The sequence below is a fragment of the Miniopterus schreibersii genome (assembly GCF_964146895.1).
Source record: "Miniopterus schreibersii genome assembly, chromosome: X".
Taxonomy (NCBI): Eukaryota; Metazoa; Chordata; class Mammalia; order Chiroptera; family Miniopteridae; genus Miniopterus; species Miniopterus schreibersii.
This window is the reverse complement of record NC_138104.1, coordinates 54200125-54220116: the sequence shown is the minus strand read 5'-3', so window position 1 is coordinate 54220116 and position 19992 is coordinate 54200125. Positions and strand designations below refer to the sequence as shown.

At 37.7% G+C, this 19992-nt stretch overlaps 1 protein-coding gene across 1 annotated transcript in view; it reads right to left on the bottom strand.

The window, feature by feature from the left end:
• The window catches only part of ZC3H12B (zinc finger CCCH-type containing 12B), a gene marked incomplete at its 3' end in the record, with an annotated part of 347079 nt that overhangs the window by 17856 nt on the left and 309231 nt on the right, over nucleotides 1-19992 (bottom strand). Inside the window, exons 4-5 of the mRNA XM_081125898.1 lie at nucleotides 15051-15203; nucleotides 8825-9584 (exon numbers count right to left, since the gene is read on the bottom strand). Coding sequence (XP_080982024.1) covers nucleotides 8825-9435 — 611 coding nt within the window. The 5' untranslated portion in view covers nucleotides 9436-9584; nucleotides 15051-15203. The remainder of the gene's footprint in view (nucleotides 1-8824; nucleotides 9585-15050; nucleotides 15204-19992) is intronic.

Genomic DNA, 19992 nt, shown 5'->3' with positions numbered 1-19992 from the left:
ATTATAAAATTTAAAAAGAAGGAAAAACATATAATTTTTCCTCCTTTCTCTTCTTCCTAAGGGAAAAAGAGAAAAAATAAACAAAGAAAAAATACACAAACAAAACAAAAACAAAACAAAACAAAAAACAGGAAAAAAAAATCAATTGGGTGAGTTTCTTCTGGGCAGCTTATGTGGTCTGAGGCTCACTGTTTTATATGCTGATTTACATATCCCTGGGAGGTACTTGTGTATCAGCCAGTGTGATGAGTTTTTAGGTTTGGCTCTGGTGTACTTAGGTAGATGGTTGATCTGAGGCTCTCCGTGGGCCACCTCCTCTTTTCAGCTGTTTTGCAACTTTTTCTCCAGAGTTTTCGGTAGTCTTCAGGGTGCCAGATGGCTAGTGTAGCTCAGAGTATCTCTCCCCTTACTTAGAGGTTTCACTGTCAGGCGCTCCCTGTGAGGGAGTTAGTTTCTGCTCCACTGCCAGCTCCTCTGTCTCTACCATATCATCTGATTCTAGTTCCCCATGTACTGCCCTGCTGCAGTTTCAGATTGAGTTCAGCCTGTTGCCTTTCCTGTATGGGCCGTTTCAGCAGGCTGGGATCAGCGGGTTTGATTAAAAAACATTCCAGTGAGCCCTTTGCCTGCCCAGCCCCCAGCAGGGGTTTTCAGCTTTTCCTTCAGTTCCCAAATACAGTCCCTGAAATTCCTATTCTTGTAATGCCCTCCTGTGAGCTGTTCTCCCTTCCAGCTTAGGACCTTGCCCTGTGGGTGTGTCTGGGTCCTCAGTGAGCTGGACCAGCTCCTTTCCTATTGGGGGTGGTGCTCTCAGGCTGCAGGAGAGGCAGGCGGGCTCCACCCCTCCCTTCCCAGCTCTGGTTGGCTGGTTGCACCAGGCCTGCCCCTCATATAGTCTACTCTGCAGACTCCAATCCCAGCTTCAGCTAGTCTCTCTGCCCAGTGCACAGCTGGAAGGTGGGAGCCAGTTCAGTTATCAGAACTCAAAAATGCACAAAGCAAGGCACAGGCAGAGAGTCCTCCCTACAAGGTCCTGCTGCCCACGCGCCACGGCACCCAGCAGGAGGGGAACCAAAGTCAGCTCAGTGCAGCTCCCCTCACCGCTCATCTCAGCAAAGCTGGGGAGGCTCCACTGGCCACCACGGCGCCCCTTAGGGCTGGTCACAAATTCCAGCCTCTCTGCACCAGGAGCTCAGGGTGGGGGAGCTCTCCTCCCCTTCCCCTGGTCACACAGATTAAATGCTTTCTGGGACTCAACAGAGTGCCTTACTGGGAGGCGGAGGGTCTCTGTGTGCAGCTGCTCAGTCCCAGCCTCTGGTCCCTTACTACTCAAGTGCCACACACTTTAGGACACCCTTTCCTGTAGTCAGCACCCTGAGTATCATACTCCAGTCACACCCGCCATTAGACGCTTTGTTTCCTAGGAAGGCGCCATCCCCTTCTCGTGGACTCACCGCTCCGGTGGTTCCCTCTGCCCTCCCTCTGGGACACTCCTTACCCTCTCCTCTGCTCTGGGTGTGAGATCCCCCCTTTTGGATGCTGCTCTGCACTCCCGAGGGGAGGGAATTTTGCAGCTTCCAAGTCTTGGGGTTTGAAGCCCAGCACAGGCTTCAGGGGGGACTCCCTCTTTTTACACCCCCCCTCTCTTACTGCATTCTATGATGTTTTTCAGTGCTCCCTTCTCTCACTCTGTCCACTCAAGTATGTTTCTCTGGTTTTTCCAAGCTGGCTACACAATATTTTAGGAGTAAATAGAGTCTGTGGCTGGGAGCAGGGGCCCTCTGCTGCTTCTCACAGTGCTGCCATCTTCCCTCCCTGATCACAATTTTTAATTTTTTGAGAAAACTCCATACTGTTTTCAATAGTGGCTGCACCAGTCTGCATTCCCATCAGCAGTGTACTAGGGTTTCGCATCCTTGCCAGTACATGCCTTTTGTTGTTGGTAGCCATTCTGGCAGGTGTGAAGTGATACCTCATTGTGGTTTTAATTTGCATCTCTCTGATGATTAGTGGCATTGAGAATTTTTTCATATATCTTGGCCATCTGTACGTCCACATTGGAGAAGTGTCTATTTAGGTTTTTCGCCAATTTTTTATTGGATTGTTTGTATTCTTTTTGTTATGTTGCAAGAGTTCCTTATATAGTTTGGAAATTAACCATTTATCAGTTGTATCATGGGCAAAAATGTTCGCCCATACAGTAGACTTCTTTTTTGTTTTGCTAATGGTGTCTTTCTCTGTGCAGAAGTTTTTATTTTCTTGTAGTCCCACTGGTTTATTTTCTCCTTTGTTTCTCTTGCCCTAGGAGATGTATCAGCAAACATATTGCTACAAGAGATGTCTGAGATTTTGCAGCCTACATTTTCTTCTAGAATTTTTATTGTTTCACAACTTATGTTTAAGTCTTTTATCCATTTTGAGTTTATTCTTGTGTATGGTGTGAGTTGGTCTTCAAGCTTCAGTTTGTTACGTGTACCTGTCCAATTTTTCCAACACCATTTATTGAAGAGACTGTCTTTATTCCATTGTATGCTCTTGCCTCCTTTGTCAAATATTAATTTATTGTAAAGTCTGGTTCAAATTCTGGCTTCTGTTATTATCTATAGATCTATATGCCTGTGTTTGTGCTAGTACCAAGCTGTTTTGATTACAGTGGCTTTGCAGTATAACTTGATATATGGTATTGTGATTCTTCCAACTTTGTACTTCTTGTTCAAGATTGCTGTGGCTATTCAGGGTTTTTTTTTGGTCCCATATAAATTTTTGGAATATGTTTTCTAGATATGTGAAATATGATATTGCTATTTTAATAAGGATTGCATTGGATATAGATTGCTTTGGGTAGAATGGGCATTTTAATGATTTTAATTCTACCAGTCCATGAACACGGTATATTCTTCTAGTTGTTTATATCTTCCTCTATCTCTTTTTGCAATGTACTGTAGTTTTCAGGTACAGGTGTTTTACCTCCTTGGTCAAGTTTAGTCCTAAATATCTAAATTTTTTTGTTGCAATGGAAAATGAGATTGTTTTTTAGTTTCCCTTACTTTGAGTTCGTATTGGTGTAAAAAATGCCATCAATTTCTGGATGTTAATTTGTATCTTGCTACTTTACCAAATTCATTTATTAAATCTAGTAGTTTTTTGGTGAAGCCTTTAGAGTTTTCTACGTACAATATCATGTTATTTGCAAATGGTGACGGTTTTACTTTCTCCTTTCCAATTTGAATGCCTTTTATTGTTTCCTCTTGTTTGATCACTGTGGCAAGGACATCCAATACTATGTTGAATAAGAGTGGTTAAAGTGGGCCTTCCTGTCTTGTTTCTGTTCTTAAGGGAAATGCTTTTAGCTTTTGCCCATTGAGTATGATATTTGTTGTAGGTTTATCATCTATGGCCTTTATTATGCTGAGTTTTGATCCTTCTATCCCCACTTTGTTGAGTTTTTATCAAAGTGGATGTTGGATTTTGTCGAATGCTTTTTCTTCATCTGTTGATATGATCATGTGATTTTTGTCTTTCAATTTGTTTATGTGATATATCACATTTATTGTTTTGCAAATATTGTAGCAGCCTTGCATCCCTGGAATAAATGCCACTTCGTCATGGTGTATGGTATTTTTAATATATTGCTGGATCCAATTTACTAATATTTTATTGAGGATTTTAGCATCTATGTACATCAGGGATACTGGCCTGTTATTCTCTTTCTTTGTAGTGTCTTTGTCTGGATTTGGAATTAGGATGATGTTGGCCTCATAAAAAGAGCTTGGAAGTGTTCCTTCCTCTTGGGTGTTTTTGGAATAGTTTGAGGAGGATAAGTTTTAGTTCTTCTTTGAATGTTTTGTAGAACTCCCCTATGAAGCCATCTGGACCAGGGCTTTTGTGTGCTGGAAGTTTTTTGATTACTGCTTCAGCTTTATCTGGAGTTATCAGTGTATTCAGGTTTTCCGACTCTTCCTGATTGAGTTTTGGAATATTGTATTATTTTTCTAGGAATTTGTCCCTTTCATCCAGGTTGTCCAATTTGATGGCCTATAATTGTTCATAGTATTTTCTTAAAATCCTTTGTATTTCTGTTGGGTCAATTGTTACTTCACCTCTTTCATTTCTGATTTTATTTATTTGGGTGTTCTATCTTTGTTTCTTGATGAATCTGGCTAAAGATTAATCAACCTTGCTCATCTTTTCAAAGAACCAACTCTTGGTTTCATTGATCTTTTGTAGTATGTTTTAGTCTCCATGTCATTTATTTCTGCTCTGATCTTTACTATTTCTTTCCTCTACTTACTTTGGGCTTTTCTTATTGTTCTCTTTCTAAGTCGTTAAGTTGTAGGTTTAGATAATTTATTAGAAATTTTTCTTATTTTTTGAGGTAGGCCTGTTTTGCTATGAATTTCTTTCCCAAGACTGCTTTCATTGTATCCCATAGATTTGGGGTTGTTGTGTTTTCATTTTCATTTGTTTCCAAGAAGTTTTTGATTTCTTCCTTGGTCTCTTTGGTAACCCATTCACTATTTAATAACATGTTATTTAGCCTCCATGTATTTGAATGTTTTTTAGTGTTTTTATTGTAGTTGATATCTAATTTTATGCCCTTGTGATCCAAAAAGATTCTTGATATGATTTCCATCTCCTTGAGCTTGTAGAGACTTGTTTTGTGTCCTAACATGTGATCCCTCTTTGAGAATGTCTTGTGTGCACTTGAGAAGAATGTATATTCTGGAGTTTTGGGGTGAAATATTCTGTAAGTGTCAAATTCCATCTGATCTAGTGTTTCAGTTAGAATCTCTGTGTCCTTGTTGATGTTTTGTTTAGAAGATGTATCTAGTGCTGTCAGTGAGGTGTTAAAGTGTCCTACTATAACTGTATTGCTGTCAATCTCTCTGTAAAGTCCCCCAGAATTTTAAAAATATATTTGGGTGCTCATATATTGGGTGCACATATATTTATCAGTATTATATACTCTTGTTAGATCAACCCCTTCAGTATTATGTAGTGATGTTCATTGTGTCTTGTTCTGGCTTACATTTTAAAGTCTATTTTGTCAGATATGAGTATTGCTTCTCCTGCTGTTTTGTTTTGTGTTTCATTTCCATTTGTATGGAATATTTTTTTCCAACCCTTCACTCTCAGCCTGTGTGAGTCCTTTGTTTTGAAGTGGGTCTCTGGTAGACAGCATATGTATGGGTCATGTTATGTTATCCATTCAGCTACCCTGTCTTTTGATTAGAGCATTTAATCCATTTACATTTTAGGTTAGTATTGATAGGTACTTATTCATTGCCATTCTTTCTTTATAGGTGTGTTTCTCTCTATCTTTCTTCTTCTTCTCCTTACACCAGCCCTTTTATGATTTCTTGTAGTTCTGGTTTGGTAGAAATAAACCCCTTTAGCAGTTTTTTTATCTGCAAAGCTCTTTATTTCACATTCAATTTTGAATGATAGCTTTGCTGGATAGAATAGTCTTGGATGCAGTCCCTTATTTTTCATTACCTTGCATACTTCATGCCACTCCCTTCTGGCTGAAGTGTTTCTATTGAACTTGGGTGACTTTTTCATTTACCAAATTAGGGAAGTTTCTGTCAATATTTTTTCAAACACTTTCTCTAATCCTCGGCTGGATTCTTCTCCTTCTGTTACCCCTATGATGTGGATGTTGTTATGTGTCATGTTGTCCAAAAGTTCCCTTAAAACTCTCTTCCTGCTTTAAAATTTTTTTTTTCTAATTGCTGCTCTCCTATCCTCCATTTTTCAATTGTTTTTTCTTTTTGGTTCTCTGATTAATAGAGTTCACAGAATATGGTAGCATTTACACTTGAAATGGAATTTTCCTCCCCAAAAAACAGCTTGCAGAATGAATGTATCTTTTAGTATCTTAGAACATATCAGTGTGTAAATCACAGGTACACCACTACTTCAAATATTAAACATATACTGTCAATGACAAACAAAGCATTAAAATGTCAGTGCAGGTTCATCCAACATGCTGAGGGAGAACAGATGTTATTACATAATTTGTTTAAGAAGTACCAATCATGATAAATTTACAGCTAACCAATGGGAAAAACAAACCAAATTTAGATTAATGGAACTAACAAATTTATAAACTGACTGTGGCACCGAACTTTGACAGTGTAAAATGTGATTACAGAATAAGGGAAGAGATGCTACCAAGGACAAAACCAAATAATATGGTTTACTATGCACTATTTTAATATACTCCTAAAAACAAGATTCAGCATTATATTTTTGCTTATTTAAATTATGTGAGATATATTTAATTTAGTAAAGCAACTTTTACAAAAGACAAAAGCTCATCTTCCTATCAGTATGACAGTTTGTTACTGGCATAAACTAGATATGCTAAAAGAAATTACCTTGGTAATTAATTCTCCATTATTCCTTTTCAAGCAAAAGAAGCACATAGTATCTGTCATAACTACAAATACTTGAATAGAAATCCAAAGACAAGGAAGATTGTATATCAGCATGAACTCAAAGTACTCAAAGAAGTCCTGGCTTCTTCTCATCCCCATCTCCAAAATACAAAACCCTACACCCAGCCTAAGGTGTTTAGTGTTTGATCTGATGAGATTGAGTGTAGCAAATCCCATACCACTTCCTCTCAAGAATCACTTTAATTTATGCCTATTAGGCGGGGAGCAGAGTTACATTTGGCCCTTTGGGAAAAAAATCACCTTTTGCTTTCCACTGGTAGATTGCAACATTATTGTTTTGTGTACAGATCATTTAACTTCTTTGTTACTATGCTTCTAGTTTCCCTTCATTAAAACAGGGGAGATGGCTAGCCTGCTTTACCCACTTTGCAATGATACTGTCATGATTTAAAAGATTTGAAAAAGGAATTCAGTAAATGTATTATTTGCTCCTAGGAGGAATGCCAAGTATTCTTAACAACACTAATAGCCGTATAGTGTTGCATAATATTGTCAGAGAGGCATTGGAGTCAGATTCAGATTTTGAGAAAAGCTTCATCAATTATTATTTGTGCAACTTTGGGCAGTTACTGAACCTCTCTGAATCTGAGTCTCCTCTCCCTACCTGCAAAAATTAACTGAAATAGTCCACTCTTACAGGATTTTTAGTGAGGATTAAATTACATATGCAAAAAGACCTGGTACAAAATACATATTTATAATTGTTAGTTTAATTTCATTCATTTGAAGCCAGAGACTTAAGTTCAAGTGCTTATTTTGCTACTTACTAGCTATAAAAGGAAGTCACTTAACTTTGCTGAGCTCTAGTTTTGTCATCTGTAAAATAAAGTTGCTGTGAAGTGTACCTCTGCTAAACAACTCCTGAATACACCAATGGTATGGTTCATAAGACTTGCCCTTATTCCTGCTCCCTCATATCTCTGTGGGACCATCCAATATTGTGATTTGTGCTGTGAGGAAAACAAGGGAGGCATAAAACAAGGTCCTTGGCCTCAAAAATAATGGAATAGTCAAATAAAAAAAAATTTGTTCTGATTGTGTACAGTCTAAGAATCCCAGTGAGCTCATCAAATAATGGTGGACTCAATACAAAGTTGGCTCCTGATCACTGGGAATGTTTAAGCCAAACATGGATGACAACTCATTTGAGAAATAGAAGAAGAAATTTCTAAGGCTCTCTGACATGAAATAATAAATTATCTGAGAAAACACTGCAGTGGAACAAAAAAAAATTATATGAGAGAGTATGGAATAAAGTATGAAGACACTCTTTGTTCTGTATTACTTTCCTATTGCTGATGTAATATTTAATGGCTTAAAATCACACAAATTTATTCTTTTATAGTTCAGGAAGTCAGAAGTCTAAAATCAAAGTGTTGGCAAGGTTGTGTTCTTTCTTCAAACTTCAGTGGGGAATTCATTTCTTGCTCTTTTCAGCTTCTGGAGGTTGCCCACATTTCTTGGCTTATGGATCCTTTTTTACACCACTCTATACTATTCTCTCTGCCATCACATTTCCTCCTATTCATTCTGACCATGCTGTCTCCCTCACTCTCTTATAAGGACCCTTGTGATTACATTGAGCCCACCTTGATAATCCAGTATAATCTCCCTCACTTCAAGATCCTTAACTCAAGTTTCCTTTGACTATATTAATAGATTCCAAGGATTAAGATGCAGACATCTTTAGGGAGGTATTATTCAGCCTACCATAAGCACTGCAGCTCAGAGACAACCATTGTGACCAGAAAAGTCAGAAGGTTGTTTGTGGAGGTAGTACAACATGAAAGGTATAAAGATAAGAAGGAGGTTACTCTTAGGTTGGGAAATGACATGAACACAAGAAGTAGGCATAGAAATCAGCATAATTTACATGGAAATTGTTAAAGAGACTGATGTAAATGCAAAAAGTGTGAGAGATACAATCAAATGGGAGGAAGAAAAGGTCATATCATACAGCCAAGCAGAGGGGTCCAAATTCAGCAGAATGGCAATTGGGAGTTACTGTAAGTTCCCAAGTATGCCCTCAAGCCACATTATAAAAGCAACGTTTTTGGGATGATTGGTTTAGCCAAGTACAGGTGAGAGAGGAGACTCCAAGAAAAACAAAGGCTAAATGGTTATGTCTTCTCAGAAGCATAATTGATGTGTAAGCTGCTATCAGAACACCTGAATATAAATTGGCAACAATTTCAAAGGAGGGAGAAAAGGCCAGGGCAGAATCATTTCAGACTCTGTCCACCTAGAAGAGCACAAGCTACAGACAACAACCAAGGGCTTCTCATAGTTCTTGGCAAAGGAAGACAATTTCTATGAGCTTAGGGCACTTTTAAAGAAAGAGAGAGAAAATATACCAGTCTTACCTCATTGCCACATTGCTTCCATCGATGACAACTGGCCTCAAATTGTCACTGCTGTCTATTTCATCTTCAAGGGACAGTTCAGGGCTTGCAATCTCTCTGGAAGTGGGCCCCTGAGGCACTAACAGACTCAAATTGGCCTGCCCTTCTAAATCACTTTTGTTCCCAAGTCTGACAAGCTCTGCCAATACATCATTAATAAGTGATTCTGGTCCCAGCTTATTCAGCACTGATAGAATCTGTTCCTCTGCATAGCCCAGCTTTAGAGCAAAATCCATCTTGGCTTGGTATTCTTTTTCCAAGTCAAGCTTTCCATCCTGTAGAATGCTGCTCTGGGAGAAGCTTGGATGATCCAGGCAGGGTGATCTACAGAGCTGGCGGTGTGGTTTAGAGGGAATTTCTTTTTTCTTCAACTGAACAGCTCCAGGTAGGCAGCTATTGTCATTGTTGTTGCTGCTCTTAAGGGTCATATGTTCAGGGTCACTCTCGGAGCTCATCCACTCTTCAGAATCAGCATTGCTCTGCTCTGTGCTGTCTTGTTTAGGCTGCTGCTTCTCTTTTTTGGAGGCACTCTTCTTCATTTTTGGTGTCTCCAATGCAGCCGTGGCCGTCATCCCGTTCAGTGGGTTTGAGATCTAATCAACTCTTTTTCTTTTTAGCCTGCTTGGAATCCACGTACAGTGGCATTTCTTTGTGGTACAGTGTTATGGTAGTGGTGGTGCAAGCGTTTGTTTGGTTTGGTATTTTCAGATGTTACCAGTCCCTAAAAAATGAACACACATACTATAATCATATTTAGTAAAATTCTGGAAAAGCATTTTAGAATATAGTGGTTTCTTCCTAAGAAACTACAGGTTGTCTGACATCTTATTTTTCTACTTAAAGTGGTTGGACTCACCTTGCATGAAAAATATAAAGTTTTTAATTGCTCAATAATTCTAGACATAAGTCTTTCAGTGGTGGCAATGATGCTATAATTCCCCCACCTCCACAAAAATTGCAGCTAAAGTTAACTGCTTGTCACAACTTAGAGAAACAGAAGCATGGTGTTTCAACAGGATGCAAAAATATATAGTTCAAAGCACTCTCTCTCTTCCTTTATGCCAGGTAAGTTGTCTAGATCCCACACCAGATCCTTCTTGCTAAAGCTGAGCTCCACTCCTGAAGAGTACAACTTTTCCAGCACTACTTTATGCAAAATATCAGGGACCCCATTTACTGGAGAAATTGGAAAACCATTAAAATTGCTTTCAAGCCACTGAAGCAGGCTAGAAGGGTAACAAACAGAGAGGTGTGATCCAAATAAGGAAAGAAGTTTGTGCACACTCATGAATTGTATTTTCAGCCTCTTTCATTTATTATAATTGTACTTATTATATTGTAAAAGAAAGAAAATAAACTCAAGTTGCATGAGAAACCAGAACATTTAAAAAATATATAAATTACAGAAGAGAATCAGGACAGTTTTATTTCTAAACTTGTCTCACCTACCTCACCTGTCCCGGTAGGTTTGAGTTCTAACCTGGCCAAAGTGTTTCTTTCAATTTGAGCCTCACTTTCTTCATTTGTAAAATGAGGATATCGATAGTTACCTCACAAGGTAAGGATTACATATAATGAGTAAGAAAGTGTTTAGGAAAGCAAACAGAACATAGTATGTTCTCAAATTATGTAAAGGGTGCAACAGACACCACTAGAGGTTCAGTGAAAAAAAAAATAAGAAAGAAGACTGACCATGAGGGAAGGCTCTACACCTGTGAGCACTGAGAATCTCTTTGGATAGCAGCTGTGTTCACTAATCTAAAACCCGACTATATAATCAGTGTACTAAGGTTTTCCAGTTACACTTCAATTTTATTTATACAAACAAGAAGAAAAGATACCAATAGCTCTATCTAAGAATAATATGGCCTGGCCGGGAGTGGCTCAGCGGTTGAGCATCAACTAAGATTCAGGAGACTGTGGTTTGATTCCCGATCAGGGCACATGTCAGGGCTGAGGGCTCAGTCCACAGTTGGGGGAGTGCTGGAGGCAGCTGATCAATGAGGACTCTCTCATCATTGATGTTTTTATCTCTCTCTCTCTTTCTTTCTCTCTAAAATCAATAATGATATATTTTTAAAAGAAAAAAAAAAGAATAACATGGCCAACTGCATGCTTACTTAGAAGAGTCACATTTGGAAACATCATATGCACACAGAATTGACATCTGATAACTGATATTCAGACAGTATGTAATAACTCCTCTTCAATATTTTCACTTAATGAATTAGCCAACACATAGACACTCATTTCACTTTATTCCCTTTATAAAGTTCACATTTACTATCTGACTTACATTTTTATTCTTTTCAAAATAATTTTTAGGACATTGAGATTTCTGACCCTTCATTTATTCAAAGCTCCAAAGTCACTTAAAACAACAGTTTATAAGACTAAATACATATTTTCTTGGCAAGTGAGAGATACCTGTAAAAGACATGTTTGGCTGCTCTTAGCTAGTGGAGCATAGAATGTTTTTCTTCTTCTCTACTACCTGTTCAAATTGACATTGGTGTGAGCACCTTTACTATGTTCACACAAACATACAATAGCAAATTTAAACTCAGGAAAATCTCACAACATAGTAAATCATCATTGAAATTACTAGTTATTATTGTGAAATTTTCCTACTCAATAACCTATAGTAGAAGAGAAACAAATGACTTAGCAGACATAAACATGGATTTACCATTCAAAGCCTTCAGCAATATGATTTAAAAAATTGTTCTTTGTCCTAGAACCTATGTAGGTGTGTAGGTGTCATGTATTTTTTGTTTTTGTTTTGTTTTACAGTGCAAACCTCTTGAGACAAAGATAGCAGGAATATCTTTTTATTCAAAAGAACAACATATATGCATACCCCATGTACATGAACAATCGTTTGGTGAAGGCCAAGGGAGGGTGAGGAGGGGGTGGGTGGAAGTGGGCAAAGGAGGGGGGGAAAGGGGACACCTGTAATAATGTCAACATTAAAAATTTTTAATTAAAAAAAAAGAATTCCATTTGGCATTTCTTGTACTGCTGGTTTGGTGGTGATGAATGCCTTTGGCTTTTGCTTGTCTGGGGAAATCTTGGTCTTGCCTTTGGTTCTGAATGGTGGCCTTGCTGGTTGGAGTATTTTTGGTTGTAGGTAGGTTTTTGTATTTCATCATGTTGAATATATTGTGTCACTCCAAAAACAAAACAAAACAAAACAAAACAAAACAAAACAAAACAAAAAACAAAACAAAACAAAACAAAACAAAAAAAACAGCTACTCAGTGCCAGATACTGTGATAAGCCCTGGGTCTAGGAAAAGAAACCAGAACTGATCCTGTCCTCAAAGAACTCACAAACTAATACAAAATTGGCTAGAAGTGGCCCTAGAAAATGCTGAAACACAATTCTATACATGGTGACCATTTTGGTTATAGTCCAAGCTGGGACACTTTTGAGAATGAAATGAGGACTATTAATTATTATGTCAGAACACTAGGCAAACCTGAGTCTGGTTGGTCCTTCAAGTTACTTGAAAATTTTCATTGACATACAGAAAAGGAAATGTTCAATTCTGTAAGTGGGGTTATAGATTGGAGTAGCTGGGTTATAGAATGGGGTAAGAATGTTACCTCTATGCTATAGCAGCACAACCCAGCACTTGTATGAAACTTGGAAAAGAGCCTCCCAGAAAGATGCACTCTGGAGGTCCCAGCTCTGTGCAGCACTCCAATACCCCTGTGAGACTAAGCTTAGCATGACAAGGAGTGGTGGTTGAAGAGATTAAGGAAGAATTCAGGAATGATATAATGTTGAAGTCATTTTTTGACTTATTAATTAAGTGCCAGAAAACATGTTAAGGGCTGAAGTTATAAAAACAGACATGGCCCCTGATTTCAAGGTGCTTATAGTGGTAGTGGTGGGGAGTGGAGACAGACAATAATGAAATAATTACATAATTCACAATTAAAAACTGTGAAAAGTGATTAAGAGACAGGTAAAGACAAAAACTGCTTTTCACTTATATGTGAAATCTAAAAAAAACATGAAACAAACAAACAAAACAAAACAAAAACAGACTCATAGAAACAGAACAAACTGATGATTGCCAGAGGAGAGGAGGATGGGTGGATGGGTGAAAAAAGGTGAAGGGAAATATAGTCAATAACACTGATAACTTTTTGGGGTGACAGATGGTTACTAGACTTAATGTGATGATCACATCATAAGGCATATAAATGTTTAATCACTATGTTGTATACCTGAAATTAATATAATATTGTATGCCAACTATAATTTAATTTTAAAAAGTATATGGAGTGCCTGGCTGGGTGTGGCTCAGTGATTGAGCATCCACCTATGATCCAGGAGACTGTGGTTTGATTCCCGGTCAGGGCACATGCCCAGATTGAGGGCTTGATCCCCAGTGGGGGGAGTGCAGGAGGCAGCCAATCAATGACTCTCTCATCATTGATGTTTCTATCTCCCTCTCTCTCCCTCTCCCTTCCTCTCTCTGAAATCAATAAAGACATATTTTTTTTAAAAGTCTATGAATTAAAAAAAAAAGTACACGAAGCTATGAGTTGAGCCTTAAAGGAAAGAGTAACAATTTTCTGGGCAGGGAAATGTTTTTTAAATTATAGATATATGAAGATTAATATGATATTGTGCCTTAGTCAATACCTCATACCTAGTATTACTGATGAACAGTGATAAATAAAAGCATCGAGATGGCTAAAAGGAAATAGTTATTTTTGCCCAAAAAGGAAGTGGGAAGAAAGTTTCAAAGATGATGTTCTAGCATGTACTTACGGCAGGTTTTTGAGAGTTTTTATCTTTCATTGTTATTGATTGAAAAAAATCACAAATGAATGAACTAATGATTTGTGTACTTTGGAAAACCACATTAGTCAGATGAAATTATAGGACTGGATGTAATTTGTTTAAAGAAGCTAAGAGTTTTGTCACCAGAAAGCCATGTATTATAGGTACAGAACTTGCTTATAATTTGTTTATGAATATGGTTAAGCAAATGGTTGCAAACTTGCATTTGAATCTAAAAAAGCAGAGAAACCAATACAGGGAAAAGCTGCCAATAATGACTTCAAGAAATTTCCACTAAGAAAAAATGAAACAAAACAAAGCCTTCTTATTGCCATTCATTCTTCTCAGTGTACTTTCTTCCTCCAACCTTCCCCCATCATTCTTTTATGAAATACAATTCATTCATTTTGCATTTGCACAGAACAATTTTCCAAGATCAATCTTCAGGTGCTACTGCAAATGTCACTTCATTTTTTAAAAAATCAAAATATGCCAAAAACGCCCTGTATGGAAACAGAAGCATTTGGTCATGTCTACTGAGCCAAAACCATTGGAAATGTTCTAAAAAGCCCCAAAGTCATGTAGAACAGAGCTATCCAGCAGATAAGTCAAGAACAGAGTAGTAAATTCTCAATTATCTACATATAGTTAAACCACTTTACTATTCATGGAATTGTTAAATCTCAAGCTGTGCTGTGTGAAGGCATGTTTTGAGAGAGACTTAGAAATGCCTAGTTAGACAACTGCCCTTCCCTTTCCCTTCTAGCATTTTTTTCATAGCAGACATCCTCAAAGAAAATATGTGTATAAATATTATCTACTAAGTGGGATTTTTAGTGGGGCCCAGGTAAGTGAGAAGTGACTGTAGTTCAGTTATCATGAGTATACTTATTCTTTTCTTAGTTTCTACTCTTTGAACTGTACCATTTTTTAAAGAATTAGCTTTAAAGAGAACAAATCTAAATCTGTATTGTATTAAGCCATCATATTTTACTTTAAAAATGGCAAAAATTTTTAAAAAAGTTATTATGAAACTTTAGGAATAGTAATAACATATGAACAATCGTTTTCATTTGCATTGCATATTAGAGTTACCTAAGTGCTTTCACATACATGCTTTCGATCAACAGGGCCACATCATTACTTATACAACCCAGATTTGGGTTCTTATGACTTATATAGCCCACCTTTAATTCCCTGTGTCAAGCATATCAGCTACAGAAGTTACACAAATCCCACGAAGCAACATAAAGTGTAAGATTTCTTAATGCTCGGGAAGCAAAAAGGTTTGAAATCTTTACTGATTCTCAAAATGTAAAATTGTAAAATGTTAACATGAAGGCTAATTGAGATAATCCAAAATCCAAAATCTAAAATGTGTTTCTACCTTGGCCAGTGTGGCTCAGTTGGTTGAGTATCGTTCTGTGCACTGAAAAGTCACCAGTTTGATTCCCCGTCAGGGCACATACCCAGGTTGCAGGTTAGGGTGCCTGTGGGAGGCAAATGATCGATGTTTCTCTCCCTCTTCCTTCATTTCTCTCTAAAAATCAATAAAAACATTTTTAAAATAAATAAAATAAAATGTATTTCCATTTTCATTTGTATTAAATCAATTACATACAGCAATTATATCATAATGGAGATAAAGACTTGCTTCACTGCTTCCTCAACCTCCAATTACACCCACTTGTTCACTCTAAAAAGGTTTATAGGTAGGTAACACTTAGCAAAGAAATAAGTATAAGAAATAGCATATTTTCTATGGTTTGTGAAAATGAGATTTTCCGCAAACATGAGAATATGCTTGTTGACTTGTCTGTTTTTACACTACCCTCTGAAATAAAATTGGCTTTTTATTTCTTTTAATTTTTTTGTCTTCAGTGTATTCTCAATATGTGTCACAGCAAAATCACCACCAGAACTAAGCACCACTGAACTTATTTAAAATGTCATAGCTTTGCATGATGAGATGGCCTCAATTCTTGTACCTTGCCCCCACATCAAATGTTGAAACTTTAGACAAAATGTTGATAGGAAAGTAATAGGCTGTTGATTTTCATTATCTGTTCATCCTTCTGGGATTTCAAACATAGTAGACACACAGTGATTTGATTTCAAGACCCATTATTCCTAGGTTTTGAACTGGGGCTCATTTTCTTGCTGTTCCACCACCATTTATCCCATTAGGAAGGACTTATGTCCATAGCACATCTAAAACACCTTTCACTACACACACTCTGTTGTCCAAACTAATTAAAACCACATTGGTAAATGTGACCTTAATTTGTATTGGAGTCCATCTCTCACACAAAGCATTTCTAGTGTTCAACCTTCCCGAAGGTCAATAAAGCTGCAGGTTACATACTTACTAGTTATTTCTTGAAGGTCTGGAAAAAAAATCAGTTGAAATTCATGTACTAAAGCTGCATCATACATTACAAGAGATGGTCTCTGTTAGAGTACCTGTACAGTCAATATGTGTTCTCTGGCCCTAGCCAGTTTTGCCCAGTGGTTAGAGCTTTGGCCAGCACAGACTGAAGGGTCCCGGGTTTGATTCTGGTCAAGGGCACGTACCTTGGTTGCAGGCTTAATCCCAGGTCCCTGGTCAGCACTCCAGGGGGAGCCAACCAATTGATGTATCTCTCTCACATTGATGTTTCTCTCTCTCTCTCTCTCCCTCTCTCTCTCTCTCCCCCTTCCACATTCTCTGAAAAACAATGGAAAAAATATCCTCACTTGAGGATTAAAAAAACCTCTCCCATCTTGAAAAAAAAAAAAAAAATGTGTTCTCTGGTCACTCTAGTGATGACTGAAGGATTGTTATTAAAGTGGCTTCTCCAGAGAACACTCCAACTTCTGTGACTCATTTGTGAAGTTCCTTATCGCTCTCTTCTCTCCTCCCTTACCTCTCCCCTTTTCTCTCCTTCTCTATTCTCTTTCTTTCACTTTGTGCCACACACTCCCATCCATAAGACTCTTTTGGTCAAAAGCTGTAGAAAAATGTGGCTATGCCATTCTATACTTCCAGTAAATTGAAAAAATAGTGCCTGTTTTATGACTTCAACAGCAATAAACATGTCTTGAGTATTCCATTCAGTTAATAATACTGAGCTTGATCTTTTTTTATTCTCTATAATTCACTTGCTTTGAAAAATGAGTGGAATATATTCTGTTTTTTCTTCATGCACAAATAATTAGATTAAAATGAGAATGTACTCAATGATTAGGACAGTTCTGAGGGGAGGCTGCAGTATTGCAACTGTGATGTCATCAACTTAAGTCCGGTTATCCCCAAAGATTTTCAAGAAGAAATCTGAAATGTATTGGTAGGCAAATTGAAGTAGAAGGTAAAGGTGGGGGTGGAACAGATGTTATTAGACTCTCCTAAGTCTTAATTCTCTTTATTTAACCCAACACACTATTTGTTTTTCACTTCTTCAGACAGTTATGTGTTGTTGTTTTCAACAGCTCTGTTCTATCTTAGCAACACTACACTTCTGTGGCCAATGAAATTAATAAGAAACAGCTTTAAAATATTTCAGAGGCTTTCGGAATAAGGAATGCTTAATAATGCGATATATGTTACACTAAATATGGCAACCATATTATGCCAGAGGTACTCTCCTGTGTGCCCCATGAGCCTAGAGTGTTGGTGATCCTAGAAGGTTCCAAACAGGAATAGGGAACCCAAATAATAATGAGAAACTTCCTGCATATGGAGTTGGAGTCAGAAGATATGGGTTCAAATCTTCCTTCTACCACTTACAAGAGCTGTGTTGCGTTATGCAGGCATCTCACCTATGAGTCTGTTTTCTTATTTGGAAAATGAAGATACTCTTATCTGTCTGCAGAGAGGACTGGTGTGAGGAACAAGAAAGTGTATGATGAAAGCATAAACTGTAAAATTATATAATTGCAAGATATTGTTACTATTGGTTACAGCAGAGAGAGGTATGAACTGCTTAATAATAAGTAGTGACAACTGTAGTAGAATGAGTCAGTAGATTTAAGTGCTAGTCCCAACTCTACTGTGACTAATTATGGGATCATGGGCAAATTATAATACCTCTCTGAACCATAGTTTCCTTACCTGTAAAGTGAGAAGAATGATGGTACCTATTTCATAAGGGTTTGTAAAGATTAAATGCTTGCCCTAGCTGGTTTTGCTCAGTGGTTAGAGCATTGGCCTGCAGACGCAAGGGTCCTGGGTTTAATTCTGACCAAGGGCACATACCTGGATTGCAGGCTCAATTCCCAAGTGTGGGAGGCAACCAATCAATGTGTCTCTCTCACATTGATGTTTCTCTTTCTCTCTCTCTCTTTTTCCCTTCCTCCTTCCCTCCCTTCCACTCTCTCTGAAAAGCAATGGAAAAAATATCCTTGTGTGAGGATTTACAAAGATTAAATGAAAAACATTTGAAAGCTGTTTATAAGCTGTAAAATTCTCTACCAGTTCAGTTGTCCATCTAACCTATTTTCATCACCCAGACATGATAGGTTGTTTCACCATCAACGATACTGTTGAAACATGTCAAAGTAGTATTTCTCTTAGATTGCATTCAACAATTATCCAGACGTTGCCAGTAGGAAGATATCCAAAAGCTGCCAGTCCACATTATAAAATCACTGTGTCAATTCGGATCTTTAAAATTAGAAAGTTCTAATTTTTCACTCCTTCTCTGCATACTATGAGCCCAGTACTGCTCCAGGTATTGAGGGTTCTAAAACAAATATGACAACTCCCTATAAGGTGCTCACATTCTATTAGGTGAGACAAACACATAAACAAATAGCTACAGAACAATATAATCTGTTCTCATAAATTTGCTCACAAATGCTAAGGGAACACCATGGAGGAAATAAGTAATTCTGTTATCTGAGGTGAGGGAAGTAAAATTTTAGCTGGCTTTGAGGGTGCATCAGAGAAAGGGTAAGGAAATTGTAGAAGACATGCTGACCAGATGGATTAGCATATTAAAGGGCACAGACCTGTGAAAGACCATGGTGGGGTCAAAAATAGTAAATAATGCTCCCATACTCAGGATTCTCTCCCCTCTACTTCTTTCACTTTATCCTCTCCTTCATTTGTTACAAGTCTGTCTCTCTCCTCCACCAAAATGTGAGCTCCAGTAAAGGCAAGAACAATTCACATTCATGTTTGTACCTCTGCTTTATCTAATTCAAATACTGGGCATATTGCTATGTATGTGATAGAGTCTTAATAAATATTTTATTAAGTTTTCCCCTTCATACTGTTATGGCCTCTGACATATCCATAGAAGCGTTCAGTCGATTGTAGCTGATCAAAACAATAAAACCATTGGACTTTATAGCAGTTATATATAACCTTAACTATTAAATAAATGATGATGAGTTGGGTTAAAATGATTTCTTTTGAGTCACTTATTATCGAGGGTGGTATTTCCATAAAATATGTATATAACTGATTTTGTATTTCAATCAACACTAACACTACTTTTTGGAAAGCACCTTTTCATCTTAGAGATTAAAAACAATAAAAACATGGTTTTATATCTCTGTATCTATCTTGTTCATCAGTTTATTTTGTTTATTAGATTCCACAGATGAGTGAGATCATGTGGTACTTGTCTTTCTCTGCCTGGCTTATTTCACTTAGCATAATCTTCTCTAGGTTCATCCATGCTGACACAAAGGATAAGCGATCCTTCTTTTTTACAGCTGCATAGTATTCCATGGTATAAATGTACCACGGCTTTTTTACCCACTCATCTACTGATGGGCACATGGGTTGTTTCCAGATCTTAGCTATTGTAAATTGAGCTGCTATGAACATAGGGGTGCATAAGTTCTTTTTAATTTCAGAGGGAAGGTGGGGTTGGGGAGTGGGGGTGGGGAGAGAGTAATCAAGAACTTAGATGCATATATACATGACCTATGGCCACAGACAATAGTGTGAAGAAGCCCTGGGAGTGTGTGTCAGGGGTAAATGTGGGTGGAGGGGATCAATGGGGGTAAAAAAGGGGACATCTGTAATACTTTCAACAATAATAAAAAAAAGAAGAAAAAAGAATAAATGCATTGAGTTAAAAAAATAAGAACAATATATAGCAATAATTCTCCAAATGTCTAAAAGTTTATGTAGTAACTTTTATGCCATGAAATCTTTTGATAGTTACAGGATTTTATTTTTTATTGTTGCCACTATTACAGATGTCCGCATTCCGCCCCCCCCTTTGCCCACCTGCCCCCCACCCCCGCCCCACCATTCCCTCTGGCCATCACCACTGTTATCTTGTATATGCGTTATACATATATGTTCTTTGGCTAACCTCTTCACTTTGTTTCAC